The sequence below is a fragment of the Citrus sinensis genome, chromosome 3 (assembly GCF_022201045.2).
Source record: "Citrus sinensis cultivar Valencia sweet orange chromosome 3, DVS_A1.0, whole genome shotgun sequence".
NCBI classification, from domain to species: Eukaryota; Viridiplantae; Streptophyta; class Magnoliopsida; order Sapindales; family Rutaceae; genus Citrus; species Citrus sinensis.
The window spans coordinates 41,389,110-41,405,160 of record NC_068558.1 but is presented as its reverse complement, the minus strand read 5'-3'; the positions used below and the strand labels follow the sequence as shown (position 1 = coordinate 41,405,160).

General features: G+C 33.0%; 3 protein-coding genes across 3 annotated transcripts; 2 read left to right on the top strand and 1 right to left on the bottom strand.

Annotated features, from left to right (window-relative positions):
- Positions 1-1,755: 1,755 nt before the first annotated feature.
- On the top strand, positions 1,756-2,734 carry LOC102625731 (chaperone protein dnaJ 20, chloroplastic). The gene is made up of 2 exons (XM_006479157.3): positions 1,756-2,307; positions 2,435-2,734. The coding sequence occupies exons 1-2, from the start codon at positions 1,831-1,833 to the stop codon at positions 2,612-2,614; spliced, it is 657 nt and encodes a 218-aa protein (XP_006479220.2). The 5' UTR covers positions 1,756-1,830; the 3' UTR covers positions 2,615-2,734.
- Positions 2,735-5,225: 2,491 nt separating this feature from the next.
- On the top strand, positions 5,226-10,663 carry LOC102625453 (cyclin-C1-2-like). The gene is made up of 9 exons (XM_006479156.4): positions 5,226-5,393; positions 5,488-5,594; positions 5,894-5,933; positions 6,232-6,276; positions 7,170-7,288; positions 7,403-7,517; positions 7,945-7,995; positions 8,931-9,078; positions 10,224-10,663. The coding sequence occupies exons 1-9, from the start codon at positions 5,362-5,364 to the stop codon at positions 10,326-10,328; spliced, it is 762 nt and encodes a 253-aa protein (XP_006479219.1). The 5' UTR covers positions 5,226-5,361; the 3' UTR covers positions 10,329-10,663.
- Positions 10,664-11,400: 737 nt separating this feature from the next.
- Positions 11,401-13,758, bottom strand: LOC102625169 (uncharacterized). Its single transcript, XM_006479155.4, has 3 exons — positions 13,445-13,758; positions 12,743-12,870; positions 11,401-12,662 (listed from the first exon to the last, which is right to left on the bottom strand). The coding sequence occupies exons 1-3, from the start codon at positions 13,729-13,731 to the stop codon at positions 12,637-12,639; spliced, it is 441 nt and encodes a 146-aa protein (XP_006479218.2). The 5' UTR covers positions 13,732-13,758; the 3' UTR covers positions 11,401-12,636.
- Between the last annotated feature and the right edge of the window lie 2,293 nt (positions 13,759-16,051).

Here is a 16,051-nt window from a genome sequence, read left to right as displayed (position 1 = left end):
TAGGTCCCGTAAGTTGTCACAATTACGATTCATGCTACTCCAATTTAGAACCTTCCTGGCTGTCTAGCTAGCTACTAAATCCAACTGGATTTTCAAACGAATCAAACCATTATAGTTAAACCAGAAATTCTCGTTTCATCTACCTGGCATCAAAGTTACCTTGATTTATAAAATAAATGTCTAAATAAAAAATAACAAGCACGCGCGTTGAAGGTTGGGGGTATTGAACCCAATGCAGCATCGTAAAGCCTTATTAAAAAAAAAAAAAAAAAAAAAAAACTCATTTATGATTTTTGGAACAATGATACTCTTAATAATATATTATTTAGTTTTGATTTGAGTCTAACTATTATTATATATAGTTCATATATATCGATTCGTGAAATTTTATAATTGATCTAATAAATGAATGACACCTCAATTGAAATTTAAATATTAAAATATCTAATATTATTGACTTATTGCTACTCGAAAGGACATAACAATAAAATAACATTTCACATATTCAAATCAAACAATCTCTTACATGTTGAAATCCTATACTAAATTTTAAAATGGAAAACAACACTTTGGTCCCTCCCCCTTTTTTTCAAATTGTATTTATCATTTAAGTCTTTAGAATATAGAAAACGACAGTTCGTTTTTTTTTTCAAATTGTATTTATCAGTTAGTTCTTTAATTTTTTTAGTATCTTATTTTATATTTAGTGTTAAAATTATAATAGAAAAACAAGAATAAATACAATGTTTTAACAAATAAATAATGTTTTAATTTACAAATATCTCTGATAATTGTTTTTCTAAAAAATTATTAGTCATCCACTTAAAAATTACGTTGTCATAAAAAATATTATTAAAGTTTGAATTTGTTTGATTTTCCATATATTATTTATAAGAGTGATGAGACGGTCACAAACTGTTATATAAACTTATTTTGTACAACTGATTTGGTATTAACTCATTAGTTGAATAAAAATACAAAATAATAAAAACAAATTATGTGAATCAAAAGCTATTTAATCCAACCAATTTAATCATGTAACATCAGTTTGTACAAAAAAAAATTGTACAAAAGTTTATAACTATATTATTAATCTCGAATGTACCAATTATTCACAAAAAAGATAGAATCACTATTACACAATAGAGTGATGATACAACTACAAACTCTTATACAAACTTATCATTTACAAACTGATGTGATATTTTATTGGTTGAATGAAAATATAAAATAATAGAAATAAATCATGTGGGCCAATAAATATTTAATTCAACTAATGAATTAATGTATGTCACATCAGTTTGTATAATAGTTTGTGGCTATATCATTACTCTACAAAAATAACTCTATTATAATTTGTGCTTGATAACAAGCTAAACTTAAGATAACTTCGGGTGATGATTTTTTTAAATTTTAAATAAATAATTTAAATTTACTATTCAGTGATATACTTTTTTCTATGTTATTATTTAATGAGTATTCAAAAAAAAATTATTGGTTAGGACTTAAGAGATAAAAATAATATTTAATGGAGACTAAAATATTTATTCTCCAAAATGAAAAATATATACAGTATCTGAAATGCACTCATAGAAACTTCCATCCCTAATTTGATTTGTACCAGTCATTGCTGGTTTGTCAACCCGTAGATATCTTATTGTCCGACTCGTGGGTTTCTACTTTTCAACTTGTTAAAATCCATTACCATCACTTGTCTCCATCACAAGAATAGAAGCTTCAACTTCGATCCACGCTTCTTTTGATTATATAAACATTTCAAAATTGAAGATTGATGACAGCAAAACAAGCGCATCACTCAGAAGCAAAAAAATGAGTCACGGAATAGTCTCACCTGCAGCCCAATCAAATTTCCTAAACCACTCCAAATCCAGCATCCCAATCGCGAGCTCCATGCTTGCCGAAGCTTCTTCTTGTCTCAGCTTCAATCCCCATCTCCCAAAACTAAGCTTTTCTCTGAAAACTCAATCTGGGTCCTTGAGAAGAGGACCAATCAAGGCCTCTGCTCAGAGCTTGTCTGCCGCAACAGAGAGTTTCTATGACTTGTTGGGCATTCCTCAAAGCGTGACGCCGAGAGAAATCAAGCAAGCTTACAAGCACCTTGTGCTGAAATACCATCCTGACGTGTCACCTCCAGAACGCATAGACGAGAACACTAAGAGGTTCATTCGGTTACAAGAAGCTTACGAGACCTTGTCCGACCCCAATACAAGAGCTTTATATGACAATCATTTGGCCACCGGTTCATTCATAGCTTTTTCATCTGGGAAACCGTCCCGTTACAAGGAGGTACATATTTCTTGTTCTTGCTTTCCCGAATTATGTTCTCTTGAACTTCGGATTGATCGTCTGGGTTGTGCTCATCTTTTAAAATTTTTTATTAATGTGGGTGTCACTTTGTTGATCTCAATTCCAGGGTCTGGATGATTACGGGACTTGGAGGATCCGATGGCAGTCTCAACTGACAGAGCTGAAGAGAAGGAGCATGAATAAGGATTCAAGGGACCATATGTCGTGGGGATCTAGAATCCGCCGGAGCCATAGAAGCAAAACAACAGCTGACGATCTTGACAGAAGCTCGACTATAAAAGTCTGATGTTATAATTAGCTCATCTCGTATTACAGTATAGCTAAGCTAGAAGAATATGCTCATTATGTGTACATTATTAATTTGAATGCCAAATCCAATGAAAATCAGAGTTCAAGTCTTGTTTTACGTAATGTTCAATACATGATTAACTATCATGCTACAAAAATAGATGAATCATTTTCCACAGTGTTGTAGAATCATCATATGAACAGGAGAAACAAGAATGATGGCTTCAAAGCTCAAATGATGGACTGGTGAGGACTCTTTCGAATATTAAGAAGAGTTTGTTTGCCTAACTGATGTGCGAAGTCATTAATTATTTCAACAGAACCTGGACAATTCTACATTCCAACCAACAACCATGGAAAGCGTTCTGAATCTTTAATACATATAAAAGACTTTCCGCCAATGGTTTTGAGAGTTAGGACAAAACAAAAACGTTTTTTGCTTCCCAAATCCCAAAGAATGTTCAGTTGCTTTACACTTTTAACAAGTTGTAGCATTCTTTATGGGGCCAGGCTTGTCCTAACCATGGTTGCTGATTTGCTTGTTCCCAGCTATAGGCTAAAATATAATTGAACCTTCAAATCCAAATATTTTAAGCCAGCCGAACGCATCTTAATTATAATTAAACGCATCATTTTCAAAGGAGGTGTGATTAATTTTGGGTTGGCTGACACAGACTTGTTTCTTTTTTTTTTTTTTTTTTTTTTTTGCCCCTTCTAGAAAATCTAGTAACCTAAATTAGCCTTATCGCGTCTCAATTCTCATCCTTTTTAACATACGCGTAACGAAGGTCTGCGCCCACTTGACGTTGACGACAAGTGGATTTAATTACTTTATATTCTCGTTGAAAACAATCCACTTGACGGTAATACCGGTATGTTTTCTTTCACTTTCGGTCCGAATGTCTAGAACAATTCAATTATACATTATGTTTTCTTTGGAGTCATTACTAATTTGGCCCAAGCAACGTCCGTGCCGCGCCCTAGCCAGACCATGTCAACGACATAAATTAGCAATTCATTAAAATATATTTAGGAGCGACCACTTGTGCTCTATGAATATACCTAGAACACAGCTATGTTTTAATACATTATTTTATCACAAAAATGCATATAAAATAAAATTAGAGATGTGCATGGGTTTTTATTTTGTCACAAAAATAGAGCGATGACAATGGGGTGAGGTAGGGGTGGGGAGGCCTACCCAATTTCTCACCCCATTAAAAATTTTGTCTCTATTTATCACCTCATTCCCTAATAAATTTAGTGGGGGTGGGGACAATCCTCATTTACATATTTTATAGTAGGCATAGATAAATGATTTCAGTAAATTAAAAATTAAATAAAATCATTACCGTATTATAAAGTATTTAAATTATTTAAAAAATTCTTCAAAAGGCTGAAACAATATCTTGAAATAATTTCAAAACTAAAAAAATATTTGAAGAGAGCAGCACCTTGAGAGAGAAAAGAAAACATAACAATGTTTTAGAATTGAATAAGAATTATAATGTAAGATTTTCTTTTAGTTATAAGTTATTTATATTAGGTAAAAATAAAAAGAAAAATTATTAACCAACATTGCAATTGATAAAACAAAAATTATTGAACAAAAATTAAAAAAATTCATATGTAATGGGGATTGAGGTGGAGAGTACAAAACTAAACTCACCCCATTAAGAATTTTGGGATTATTTTTCTTTCATTCTCCTCCTTATTTTCCAAAAATTATTTAAAATTTACTTCATTTGGGATAGGCCCCATGGGGCTCGGAATTCATAGAGGATTTTGTTATCCTACAAAAATGCATGTGAAATAAAATTATGGGCGGGCATAAGTTAGGTTGGATCGAATTTATAAAAAAATCCAACTTAACTCACTATTGATTGGATAAAAAATCAATTTAGCCCAACTAAAATAAATAATTGTAACCCTTAAAATAAAGTATTAACAATGACAATTTATTACCACTAAGTTAATAAAATACTATTGTTATTAGCCTTGGTAGAAAAGACAAGACCTTCACATGGGGACCTAAGAAAGAACTTAATAGTAAAAGGAAAAAGACAAGGCAATTTGTATTTTTTAAAAATATAAATTAAAAATTCCTATGTTATTGATGATTCAAAATACTTAAAATTATAACACTAAAATCTCTTTCTCTCTCTTTTTTTTAGAGAAGTATTAAACTCTCTCTTAAGTCTTAATTAATTAAGAGAGTGCTTCAATTAGAGAAACTATTACTGAAAAATTAAATATGTAAACTTTTATTTACTTATATTTATTTTAAAATAGACTTTTTCTTCAACTCATTACAAGTTATACAATAATTAAAAAAATAATTAAAAACTATTTGAAAGCCTAGCACGTCCACAGGCCAGCCCTGATGCTTTCTCTGGGCTTGGACCGCGCTTGGAAATTTGCCCATCCACAATTACTATTGACGCTCATCTAAGACACCTGTTCTATGTAGTTGAAAGATATTCAACGGATTCTTGCAGGTCGGATTGAGGATTTCGTTGACTGCTGGCAGGACCCAACTCGATTAGTTACCCTCCCTATCGCTGAAGACATTCATACAACAAGGCTAATGAGGCAACCAACGTACAGGCGCAAACTTTATGGGCCTCAGCCAGGCCCATTAGCGGAAGGGAAATCTGGAAAAGGAAAAGCACTTAAGACTTAGGAAATTAAACGCAGAAGAACTCAAAAAGATTATTCCAATTCCGGCAAAGGTGGGGTGAAAAAATGGCTGCCAATTTCTGGACATCGTCGCACTAGTAAGTTTCAGCTTATAATTATATCAAACAAATTGTTTCAGAATCAAATTCGTAAAAATTGATTTTGTTATGATGGTGGTTTTTATGGATTCAGCAAACAGCTTCTGGACCAAGAAGACGTGGATGTGGCGCAACCTCTTGACAGAGAAAAGGGCATCACTGTTGAAGATTACAAGCTCATTAAGATGCAGATGTCCAACTGTATGCTCTCTCTCTCTCTCTGTGTGTCTGTGTGTGTGTTTGGATTTCTTATTTTGTTGGGTTTTAATTTAATCGCCAAAATTTTATTTAAAAAAAACAATCAAGAAGTTGAGCATCAGTAGTAAATTGTTTTTGAAACGAGCAGGGTTTTGGTGTGTAATCATGATTGCAATTTTGTTGTCATAGGAGTGTTCCAGAAAATCGATAGATTTTGTACCATGTTAATTGAGCTAAGCCTGTTGTTATTTACTCAACTAGCTGATACTTGTGTGTTAATTGTATTTTTTTTTTCCTTCCAGATATATCGAAATTGGCCCAACATGTCAAAGTGAGGCAAAGGTTTGACCTCATTCTCCTGATAACCCTTGCTTTCACTATTTATAGGAAAATATTATAGCGAGGGAAATAATAATCGATATATTGAATAACATCGCAGAGATATTCTTGTTCTCCAAACTTTTTGTTTACACAATGAGATGGTATTGATAGGTCCATGTTCATTTTTATACAAGGAACTTGGGCTAGTGAGTAGGGCTCAATGAGCTAATTCTTTGAGAATCTTGTTCGTTTAAAATTTGATATGATATTAATCTTACATCGTTAAACTTTCTTAATATCTCTGATGTCGATCTTTCAGGGTTGTAGCCACTGCAGTTACATATATGAGACGCTGTTACACCAGGTATATTACATGATCTTCTGATAGAGCGAGATAGAAGAGCACGGTTAGCAACCAGATACTTGTGACTCATGGCTTAACTGATATATATTGGTTCTATTCTGAGTCATCCTCATTTTTTTTCCCTCATTTATTAATCATTCCCTAACCTGCACAGAGGCTGCTTAAGGCAATTTTATGCCCCACACAAAATTTGAAACTTGGCCTTGCCATATATTCTAAAGGAATTGAAATTGCCTTTTTATATTCAAATTTGTGCTTTATTACAAATAGTCGTTACTCAAAATCAATTGCAAGCATTTTAGTTTTATCATGAACACTAATATAATAGGAATGATATAAATTTCAAACCATAATAGATGCATAAAAGTTGGAAATGAAAAAGAGTAAAATTTGAAAATGAACTTGCAAATGGTGATCATAGATATTATTGGGAGAATAGAAGGGAGGAGACTAGGGTTAAAGAAATAGTTAGGAGGAAAGAAATAAGTTTTTGTCTTAATTTTTGAAAGGGATAAGAGAAATTTAGCAAAAGCATCCAATTACTAAAATTACCTTCAACTTCAAAGATTTTATAAACAAAAATTAATAAATGAAAAAAGTTTTGACTCTTTATCATAGAGCACAAATATTTGACGAGATTGTAAAGAATATATTTTCATTAAATGCTTGTTAATCGGGTGCCTTAACTCAACAGGGGCTCGGCTCGGCTTCTTCACCTTGTCATTTCCGACAGTTGTACTGATGTGGGAAAATTGGACTATTAATTAGCTAGTCTGTTTTTCCTGCTTGCTTTTCTTAGTCTTTGATTCCTCTCTATCTCTGTTTGAGTAGCCATAATATCAAGCCAAATGTGGATTATCTCTTGCTAACCAAAACTTCCTTTTGTTCTTTAGAAAGAGTATGACAGAATATGATCCCCATCTTGTTGCTCCAACCTGCTTGTACTTGGCATCAAAAGCAGAAGAAAGCACAGTGCAGGCCCGACTTCTTGTTTTTTACATTAAAAAAATATGTAATTTCTTGCTTCTGGACTCAATAGATCACATTGTATTCCTCTAAAAATCTGGTTGCTTGGATTCTATATTCTTTTAACAAGTGCTGATTGTCTGCCACTTTTAATTTGCAGATTCTGATGAAAAGTATCGTTACGAAGTCAAGGATATACTTGAAATGGAAATGAAGATTTTAGAAGCTCTTAACTATTACTTAGTTGTATTCCATCCTTACCGTTCACTTGTGCAGTAAGCACTTTTTTTTTGGTAAAAAAAAAAAAAAATTGCATTTAATGTGCTCTCTTGTTTGCTTTTTCATTTTTGCTAATTGTTTGCACAAGACTATTTTTATGCATGAGTGATGAAAAGAGAGAAGAGAAAAATATTTTTTTTGGGGAAAGGTATGCCCTCATTTTTTGTCATATGACATTACTGTATTTGCCCTGGACCTTACTAACATATCTCTGTTAAGTTCAAGTGAGGTCGTTGTGTTCCTTGAAAACTATCTGGATATTTTTTGACTGGATGTGTATGATGTATTAACCTTAGTGCCCATAAGGTTCTTTTGTGATGTCTTCCAGTAAATCTTATCACTTTTTGGCTGTATTTAACTATCTTCTTAAGGGAATATCTTTATTTTGTTAATAGCAATATTTCTTCTCTTCTATGTTGCTAGGTTTTTGCAGGACGCTGGCATGAATGATATAAATATGACCCATTTATCTTGGTAAGAGTCTAAGATAACCTTTTCCAGCTGTTTTTCATGAACATGGGATACATGTCAACATTCTTGTTCTCATTCTTTGATTTTGAAATAGCTATGTTTCCTTTTTATCTTTTTTTTAAAAAAAGAGTAATAGTAGTAGTAATAATAATAATGATGATTAATATGTTACCTTAAGCAGTATCAATTGCATTTCTCAGAATTGACAGGTTCTCCCGTTTTCTGTTCCGTGTTTGGTAAGGGTGAGCAAATTTGGGTTCAGATCAACCAGATCGGTTTTCAGGATAATCGGGTTAGGAAAAAAGTTATCCGAACTTGTAATTTGATATGATCTGATCCTAATAGGATTAGATAAAAAATTTCAAGCAATTTTTCTTTTTAGATTGTGTAACCTGATTGGATTTTCAGCCAATCACAAACCGATCTGACCAGGTTGGATGGATTCCTACCCAATCGGGTTGAGGGGTTCATCTGCATCTGATCTGAACCTGAATTTTTTGGGTCGGGCTGGGTCGGATTGTTTGCCCACCCCAAAATATAGGTAGGTTTTCAAGATTGCTAGATCCAAGTTCCTGCTGTAGTGTAAAAAAATTAGTTGAAAGATAACCTTTTAGCTTGCAAAAGATGATCCTATATGGTTTGTTTATGCAAATTACAAAATGGTTAATTTAGGAGAATTCTGGTAAAATGATTAGTTTTATCCATCTTTCTCACAATACCTGGGGAAGGCGGTTCAGACTTCATGTGGCTAAAGACATTCATTTGAATGATGACAACTGGAGATGATCTGTGATAGCATTCTGAATATAAAGTGCTTGAGAGATGTCTTTTCTTGGTGTTAGTGCTCAGCCATTTTTTTTTCTTTGCTTTTTTGGTGTGTCAGATTTTTTTTGCAGTTAATGAATACAAGAATGCACTAACCCTGACATATTAAACAGGGGAATTCTGAACGACACATATAAGATGGACCTTATTCTTGTACATCCTCCACATTTGATTGCTTTGGCTTGCATATATATTGCCAGTGTATATAGAGAAAAAGATAACACCGCATGGTTTGAAGAGCTTCGTGTTGATATGAATGTGGTGAGTTTCTAAGCTAAAACTTTTTTCCTTTTCCTTATTAAAACTCTATAATAATTGAATCTTTATTAAAACCTAAGTAGCTTTCTGTTTGGTGATAATAACTAGTCAGAGAGAAGCTAATTAGGAATGATTTTCTTAAAAAGTGTTATTTTATGAGCACTCTGAAACAAGATATGGACTTGAAAGCGATATGTTCTTACAAGGGCTTTATTTAGGGGTGGGCAAACCCAACCCAACCCAATGGACCCAACCCAATGCAATCCAACTCAATTTAATTTTGACTGGTTGAGTGAATTATTATGGGTTAATTAGGTCAATTTTTTCAAATCCAATTAATAATTGGTTTTCTTTTTTTTTTGGGGGGGGGGGGGGGTGGGTTAATTTAAGATAGTTGGTTTTTTAGTTTTCTTTATCGAATACTAGATTGTGATTATAATTTTCATGTTATAATATATTTATATTTGATTTCAGTAAGTTTCAATTGAGGTTTCATATCTTTTCCTTTATGTAATTTTTAATTTTGATTTAACCTTCAAATCGTTAACCCAACTTGATGATCTAAGGATTGGGTTGAACATGTGTATTTAATTAGATTTGGTTGACTTCATTTCAATTCATTCTATAATGGGTTGGGTTGGGTTTTCACAAACCGTGTCCAACCCAACTCAGGCCCACCCCTACTTTATTATCTGTTACACAAGGGATAAATGAGATTTTGTGAACATTTTTCTTTTGGTTTTTAAGTATTCCTTCCTTCCTTCATCAACCCCTGTTTGGTGCTTATAGTCATTAAGATGGAACAAACACAATTGCATAGTTCTTCATAAAGCTCTCAGAATTTTGTAGGGTTCCATATGGCTTGCTTTTACAGTATACGAAAACATACATGGTGTGACGTACTAGTGTATGCTATTTAAATATTCAAAAGAATAAAAGAATTATTTGAACAAAGCATTGGGGCAATGTTACGTCTATTATAAACCCTGAACCTAATAAGCATTCCTTTTTGTTATACGTACTGCATGCAATCATGCATGACTGCTATGAAGTTTTCTTGCTATCACTATTATAATCTATTGTTCATAAAATTTTTAATGGGGCAATTTTACTGGAGTTTAAACTAATGTTAATGTATGTTTTGGCAGGTGAAAAACATCTCAATGGAGATATTAGATTTTTATGAAAACCAAAGACTGGTTAGTGAGGAGAGAATAAACGCTGCCTTCGGCAAATTGGCTTTGAAGACTTAAATGACTAGGTGACTCTGCTGCTTTGCTAGATACCACCCTCTGTGTTGTATCCAAAATAGGGATGATTGATTAATATGAAGTATCTGGTCGTGGTGTAGGCAATCGTAAAATCATCAATCCTTTGATTCTCTAATCCTTTGAGCACAGCTATACGCTCCTGGTACAGGTGGCATTTTCCATAAGGCAGTCATATCATATATGAGGAACAGTTAATGTAGTTAAAATTAGTGTTAATAAACTTTTATAACCTTTTATAATCTGCCTGAAACGGGAATTTGTACTGGCAATGTGTTTTCTTTCTAAATTGATTTATTCGAGAAACTGCGTGCCTCATTTGTATATGCACATAATTGTTCGGTAAACTTTAACTTTTACCTTCCAGCAGCTAGGCAGCTAGCTATCAACTGTTCTGTTGTACAGATGTGGGTTCAAAGTCAGCACACCACAATCTCAAGGAGAAAACTATGGTGCAACGGTGGTATCGTGCCATTGTTGTACCCAGCCGTTGAATTCTAATGGATCCATCCATCCAAGTGGATCCAACGGCTGAATACAACAGTAACACGGTACCACCATTGCATTGTAGCTGGACCCCAATCTCAAACATCAAACCCTCTGGGTTAGATGACAGAACCCACCCACAGACCCAAATAAATAAGGCCAATCAATAATTCTGAAATGTGCTAAAGGGACCTGACTTGGGAAATCGAGGTACTTCTGGGGTTGAAAACAAGATTTTTTTAATGATTGCAAAATTAAACATGAGATGCATTGATGATCTCTATAATTGAAAAAATATATTACCTTCGGCTGAACCACTGCCAAATTTTGCTACACTTAACAACTATAACTTCATTTTGCACTGTAAACTCTGAAGTAAAACTGGGATGTCTTAAAGTTGCACATTATTTTCACCAACCTTGTCAAAATCCAATATTCCAATTCCTTTTTATGAGTCTCCAATAGTATTTCAATTCAATTTGTTTTCATCTTAGTTTCCTCATCGTTAAACAATATGATAGCTGATAGCATCAACTAGATAACTTGGAAAGTACACCAATGGAAAACAACAGACGCCAAAGATAACTCATTTCAGTAAGACAAATAAGTTCTACATTTGTGTGTGATACAGAATAAATGCATGTATCTACGCTATCCTTTGCGTTTGATTCCCATTAACTACCTGAACATAACTGCAGAAACAGTGGTGCAAGAGATTGATATAAGAAGATTCAAATAAATGACATATCGAAGAAAAAAAAATCTAGCTCTAAAGAACGTGAACACAACAGAATTACTCTCAATAAAAGAGGATAATCTGTGAAATAAAGTCAAGCAAATTCTATTTTTATATGGCATGTACTTATCCTCCAATCTTGAATGCTTGTAAGGTTGTGTTTATTTGTTGGAGTGGGAGTGAGGAGTGTGGATTCCTCCCACTCCAGTGTTTACTTGCTTAAAATGACCACAGATTGGGAATCCCACTCCGTGGGCCCCACTCATTTTTGGAGTGGGGAGTGGGAGTGGGACTCCCATTGGGGGAGGTGGGAGTGGGAATCCACTCCCACCTCTCCCATTTTTACCCTTTAATTTAATTTAATTTAATATTTTATAATTAATAAAATAAAATAAATAATATTTATTTGAATAATAATATTATATTTAACTAAATAATAATTTACATTGATTCTAAGTTAAAATTGTTTTAAAATAATACTATTAAATTAATAGAGAATTAATAAATATAATATTATTATATTTATTTTAAAAATAATAGTACTATATTTATTTAATATTAATAATAATAAATAATTTATTCTAAGAAAATATTAATTTTGTACTAAATAATATTATATTATTATTTTATATAATAATAATAAATTTAATATAATTATATTAAATAAAATAAAATAAGGTTTCATTTTATATTAAAATTAATAATTTATTGTTCATAATTAAGAATATTAATAATTATAATAAATTTATAAATATAATAAAATAAATATTATTCATTAAATATATTTTTTATTAGTTTTGTAATTAAAAACTATAATTCTTTAAATAAGAATAAAATTATAATTTGAAACTATTTACTCCCAATCCAAGACAAAGTAAACACATAAATTGGATTCTGATCTCTATTTCATGCTTCTATTCTAGTGTAAGTAAACAACATACTCCCACTCCCATTCCACACTCCTAATCCAAGGATTTCCACTCCTCAGGATTCCCACTCTAATCCAAAAAGTAAACGCAGCATAAATCTTAGACTGTTAATTGAGCATTTCCATCTCCTCCATTCATTCTGCTATTTCCCTTTAGTCTGCTTTTTCTCTGTGAGACAAGTAGATACAATCAGAGACAAAATTTCCAAGTACATAACATGGATAAGAAGAGAAGTAAGAGTAAGGGACCTAATTTTCTCTTAGCTTCAGATTTTGCAAAGAACTCTCTCCATTCATCGGTTAGAACAAAGATAGGCTCATCATCATCTTCCTCTGCCTCCTCTAAACCCCAGTGCTCCTGCTCTTGCAACATATTCCTATTCATCAAGCAAGACAACATAAAATAAAGGAAACAGAGCCCCAAAAAATTGAAAATAACAAAGCGGAATAAGTGCATTCATGTAATAGACAACAAACCAAAGGCTTCATTAAAATTCCCAAGTAACAAACTACATTACTTGAAGAAGGTAGACCTCTAAGTGCATGGCATAACTCAAAAAGAAGATTTTGTTTCTGCATGATGGCACTCCAAGAATCATAATGACACTAATATCCATGATTTTAGTATCGTCTAAAATCAAATAGAACAAAGTATCTGCATTGCAAGAGCAGTACAATTAGCCTTCTTTTGACTCCTTTGACATAATGGCATCAACCAAATTGGGCCTAATCCAAAGGAATATCAGAAACTGACTGCTCCATCCATTGGCAGTTAGCAAGTAAGATATTGAAATTGAATGGAATCTGAGTTTACTAGACCTAATGCTTGTAACCTCACCGAGCGGAAATTAAGCTAAACACCAAAGAGTAAAGTAACCAAAAGTTCATTACTTCCCCTGAATTACAATCCCAGAATGAACAAAAGAAGCAAGCAAGTTGAAGCAGGCTTACTGAGAGTCATCATCTGTAGCATCTTTGAAAAGGGTAGCCTCATCATTTTGCAATGGAGGTGGAGCAGCACCCACGAGTTGTGAATTTGGAGGAGCAAAGCTCGCGCTTGCAAGCCCATGACGGTTTAAGTGGTTGTGAGGATGATGATGATGGTGTTGATTGTGGTGCCGGCAGAGGAACAAGTGATGGTGGTGGGGAAAGACAATCAAGGGATGGTGATGGTGATGGTGGTGGTGCAGCGAGCACGATGTCCACGGCCTTGCGCTGCTTCTGCCCGAAGGCTCCATTAACGGCGCAATACTTTTTCTGCTCTGTTGCCTTTAGGGTTTATATAAAGCCCAAACATCATCGGGCCGGCCCATGACTTCAGGGACACTGGCATACACACGCGTACACATTTTTAATACATGAATTTCCACAAAATTATTTATTTGTTTTTTTTCCTTAAAAATCTTTTCTGAATAATCCAAGCTGTGTCTTCACAATTTTTAAAAATGATTACTTTTATCTCATTGTTTAATTAATGAATGTCACTTCATTTATAATTAGAAAAATTGACATAGTATTTAAAAAATATAACACTACTCAAATTTTATATATCAATATCATCTTACTAACACAATAATCCTAAAATTGTTGATGTTGGGTTTGCGATTTCGAGTATGAGTTTCCCAGACTTCAATCTAAACTTTGAGTCTTGCTAATGGATGTAACCAAGCATGGTTCTTACTTGATTGAATTGAATAGACCAATATAAAATACTATTATGATCGCATTTGGCGAATTTAAAAAAAAAAAATACTCGAAACACTCAACATCAAATCGACAACATGCAAATTGCAACCATTGGCCTCTTCTTCTACTTACTTTATGAATGCTGAGGAATGAGTTTGGTTCCTTTTGAAAAAATTAAAAAAAATAATAATAATGAAATCTTGTGTTGGTTCATTCATGCCTACTCGAGAGTCAAAAGACTCAACTCATTTTGGTTGGTGGAAATAACATTGATCGAGATTTTCACACCCTTTAGCCGCCTGCTCCATCGCAATCGTTAGCTTCTCACTTCCCATTTTAGGCTTACTTTTTGCGATTCGTCCGTCTGGTACACCCCCCCCCCCCCCTCCCCCCTCCTTCGGCCCTTCGTCTTGGCAGCGGCAAAAGGAAAAATAGTAATCAAAGGCGTATTTGTTACAGTACTAACAAATTTCATAGCAAATAACAATGACCCAACAAAATTAATGATCCATCTTAGTGGTTAGATTGATTAAACAAACTATTGACAATCTCTTGCTCTAATGACCCTGTTATATCTTATTCCATCTTCGTGTTAAAACAAGGACAAACTTGAGTAGGTGAGTCAATGATGTAGTACAATTTATTATGTATTTGTATCTTGTAGTCTATAGATAGTTAGTATTTATTGTAAAATATAAGTTATCTACTTTTAAAAATTATTTATATAATAAAATCATAAAGATATTTTCAATCTACAGAAATTATAAAATAACATTATTTTGGCAAAATTATTAAAAAAAGGACTTAAACTAGATTATATATTTATAAATAATGGGCTGAAGTAGCAAGTAAACAAATTTTCTCCTCATTCTATTTAGAAGTTAGGAGATTGCATGTATTATTTATAGAGATCTCCTATGTTACATTTAATGTATATGTAACATAAACCCACATACAGCAACAGTACCTATCGATGAGATCTACTATTGTTGCTGTGTGTGCGCTAAGTTATGTTAACAAGTGTGGTAGGTCTAACACTGGTCTTATTTGTATGGCCTAACAAGTGTGGCAAGTGAAAAGTTTAGGGTGGCCAAAGATGAAGACCTTTAAAGAATAGTCAAACCAAAAAATAAAACTAAAAATAAACTTAACTTAGCACTGGTCTTATTTGTATGGCCTAACAAGTGTGGTTGGTGTTTAGGGTGGCCAAAGATGAAGACCTTTAAAGAATAGTCAAACCAAAAAATAAAAACTAAAAGAAAGGTGCAGTAAAGCATAATGTATATGGAAAATGCACCAACCAAAGCATCTTAGATCCAGGAAGTGCGGGTCTATTTTTCCAATGGGAAATTTTCATTTTAGCCCATTTGTATTAACATTATTCAATCCGCCTTCATCTTCAAGCTTTAGAAAATAATAACACATCCCATCAGTTGGCAATTTTTGTTGATTACAACCGTTTGACTGATTTTATCTAAAACGAATTAAGGGGTGGCTGAAGTATTATCGTTAGGGTCCAACTATCTTAAAACCACTTTAAGGTATCATATTTTTTTATAACCATACAATCAAAGTTATAATAAATTTTTTATTATTTAACATTTTTTGTGTGTAACTAAAATTTGTATTCCACTATATATTAGCTCCAACGCAGGCATAGCCTTATCATTATATCAGAGGTAAAATTAAAATATTTCATTTCTCAACTGGTAATGAGAGGCTGACATTTGGGTCCAAATACGTTCAAACACGATGGGAGACTGATATCGAATCAAACTAGTTAGGTATAGAAAATTTACAAGAATAACCTTAAAACTTTTGTAATTTTTAAATTTAACCCACCTAATTTTTTTTCTATCATAACTAGCCAAA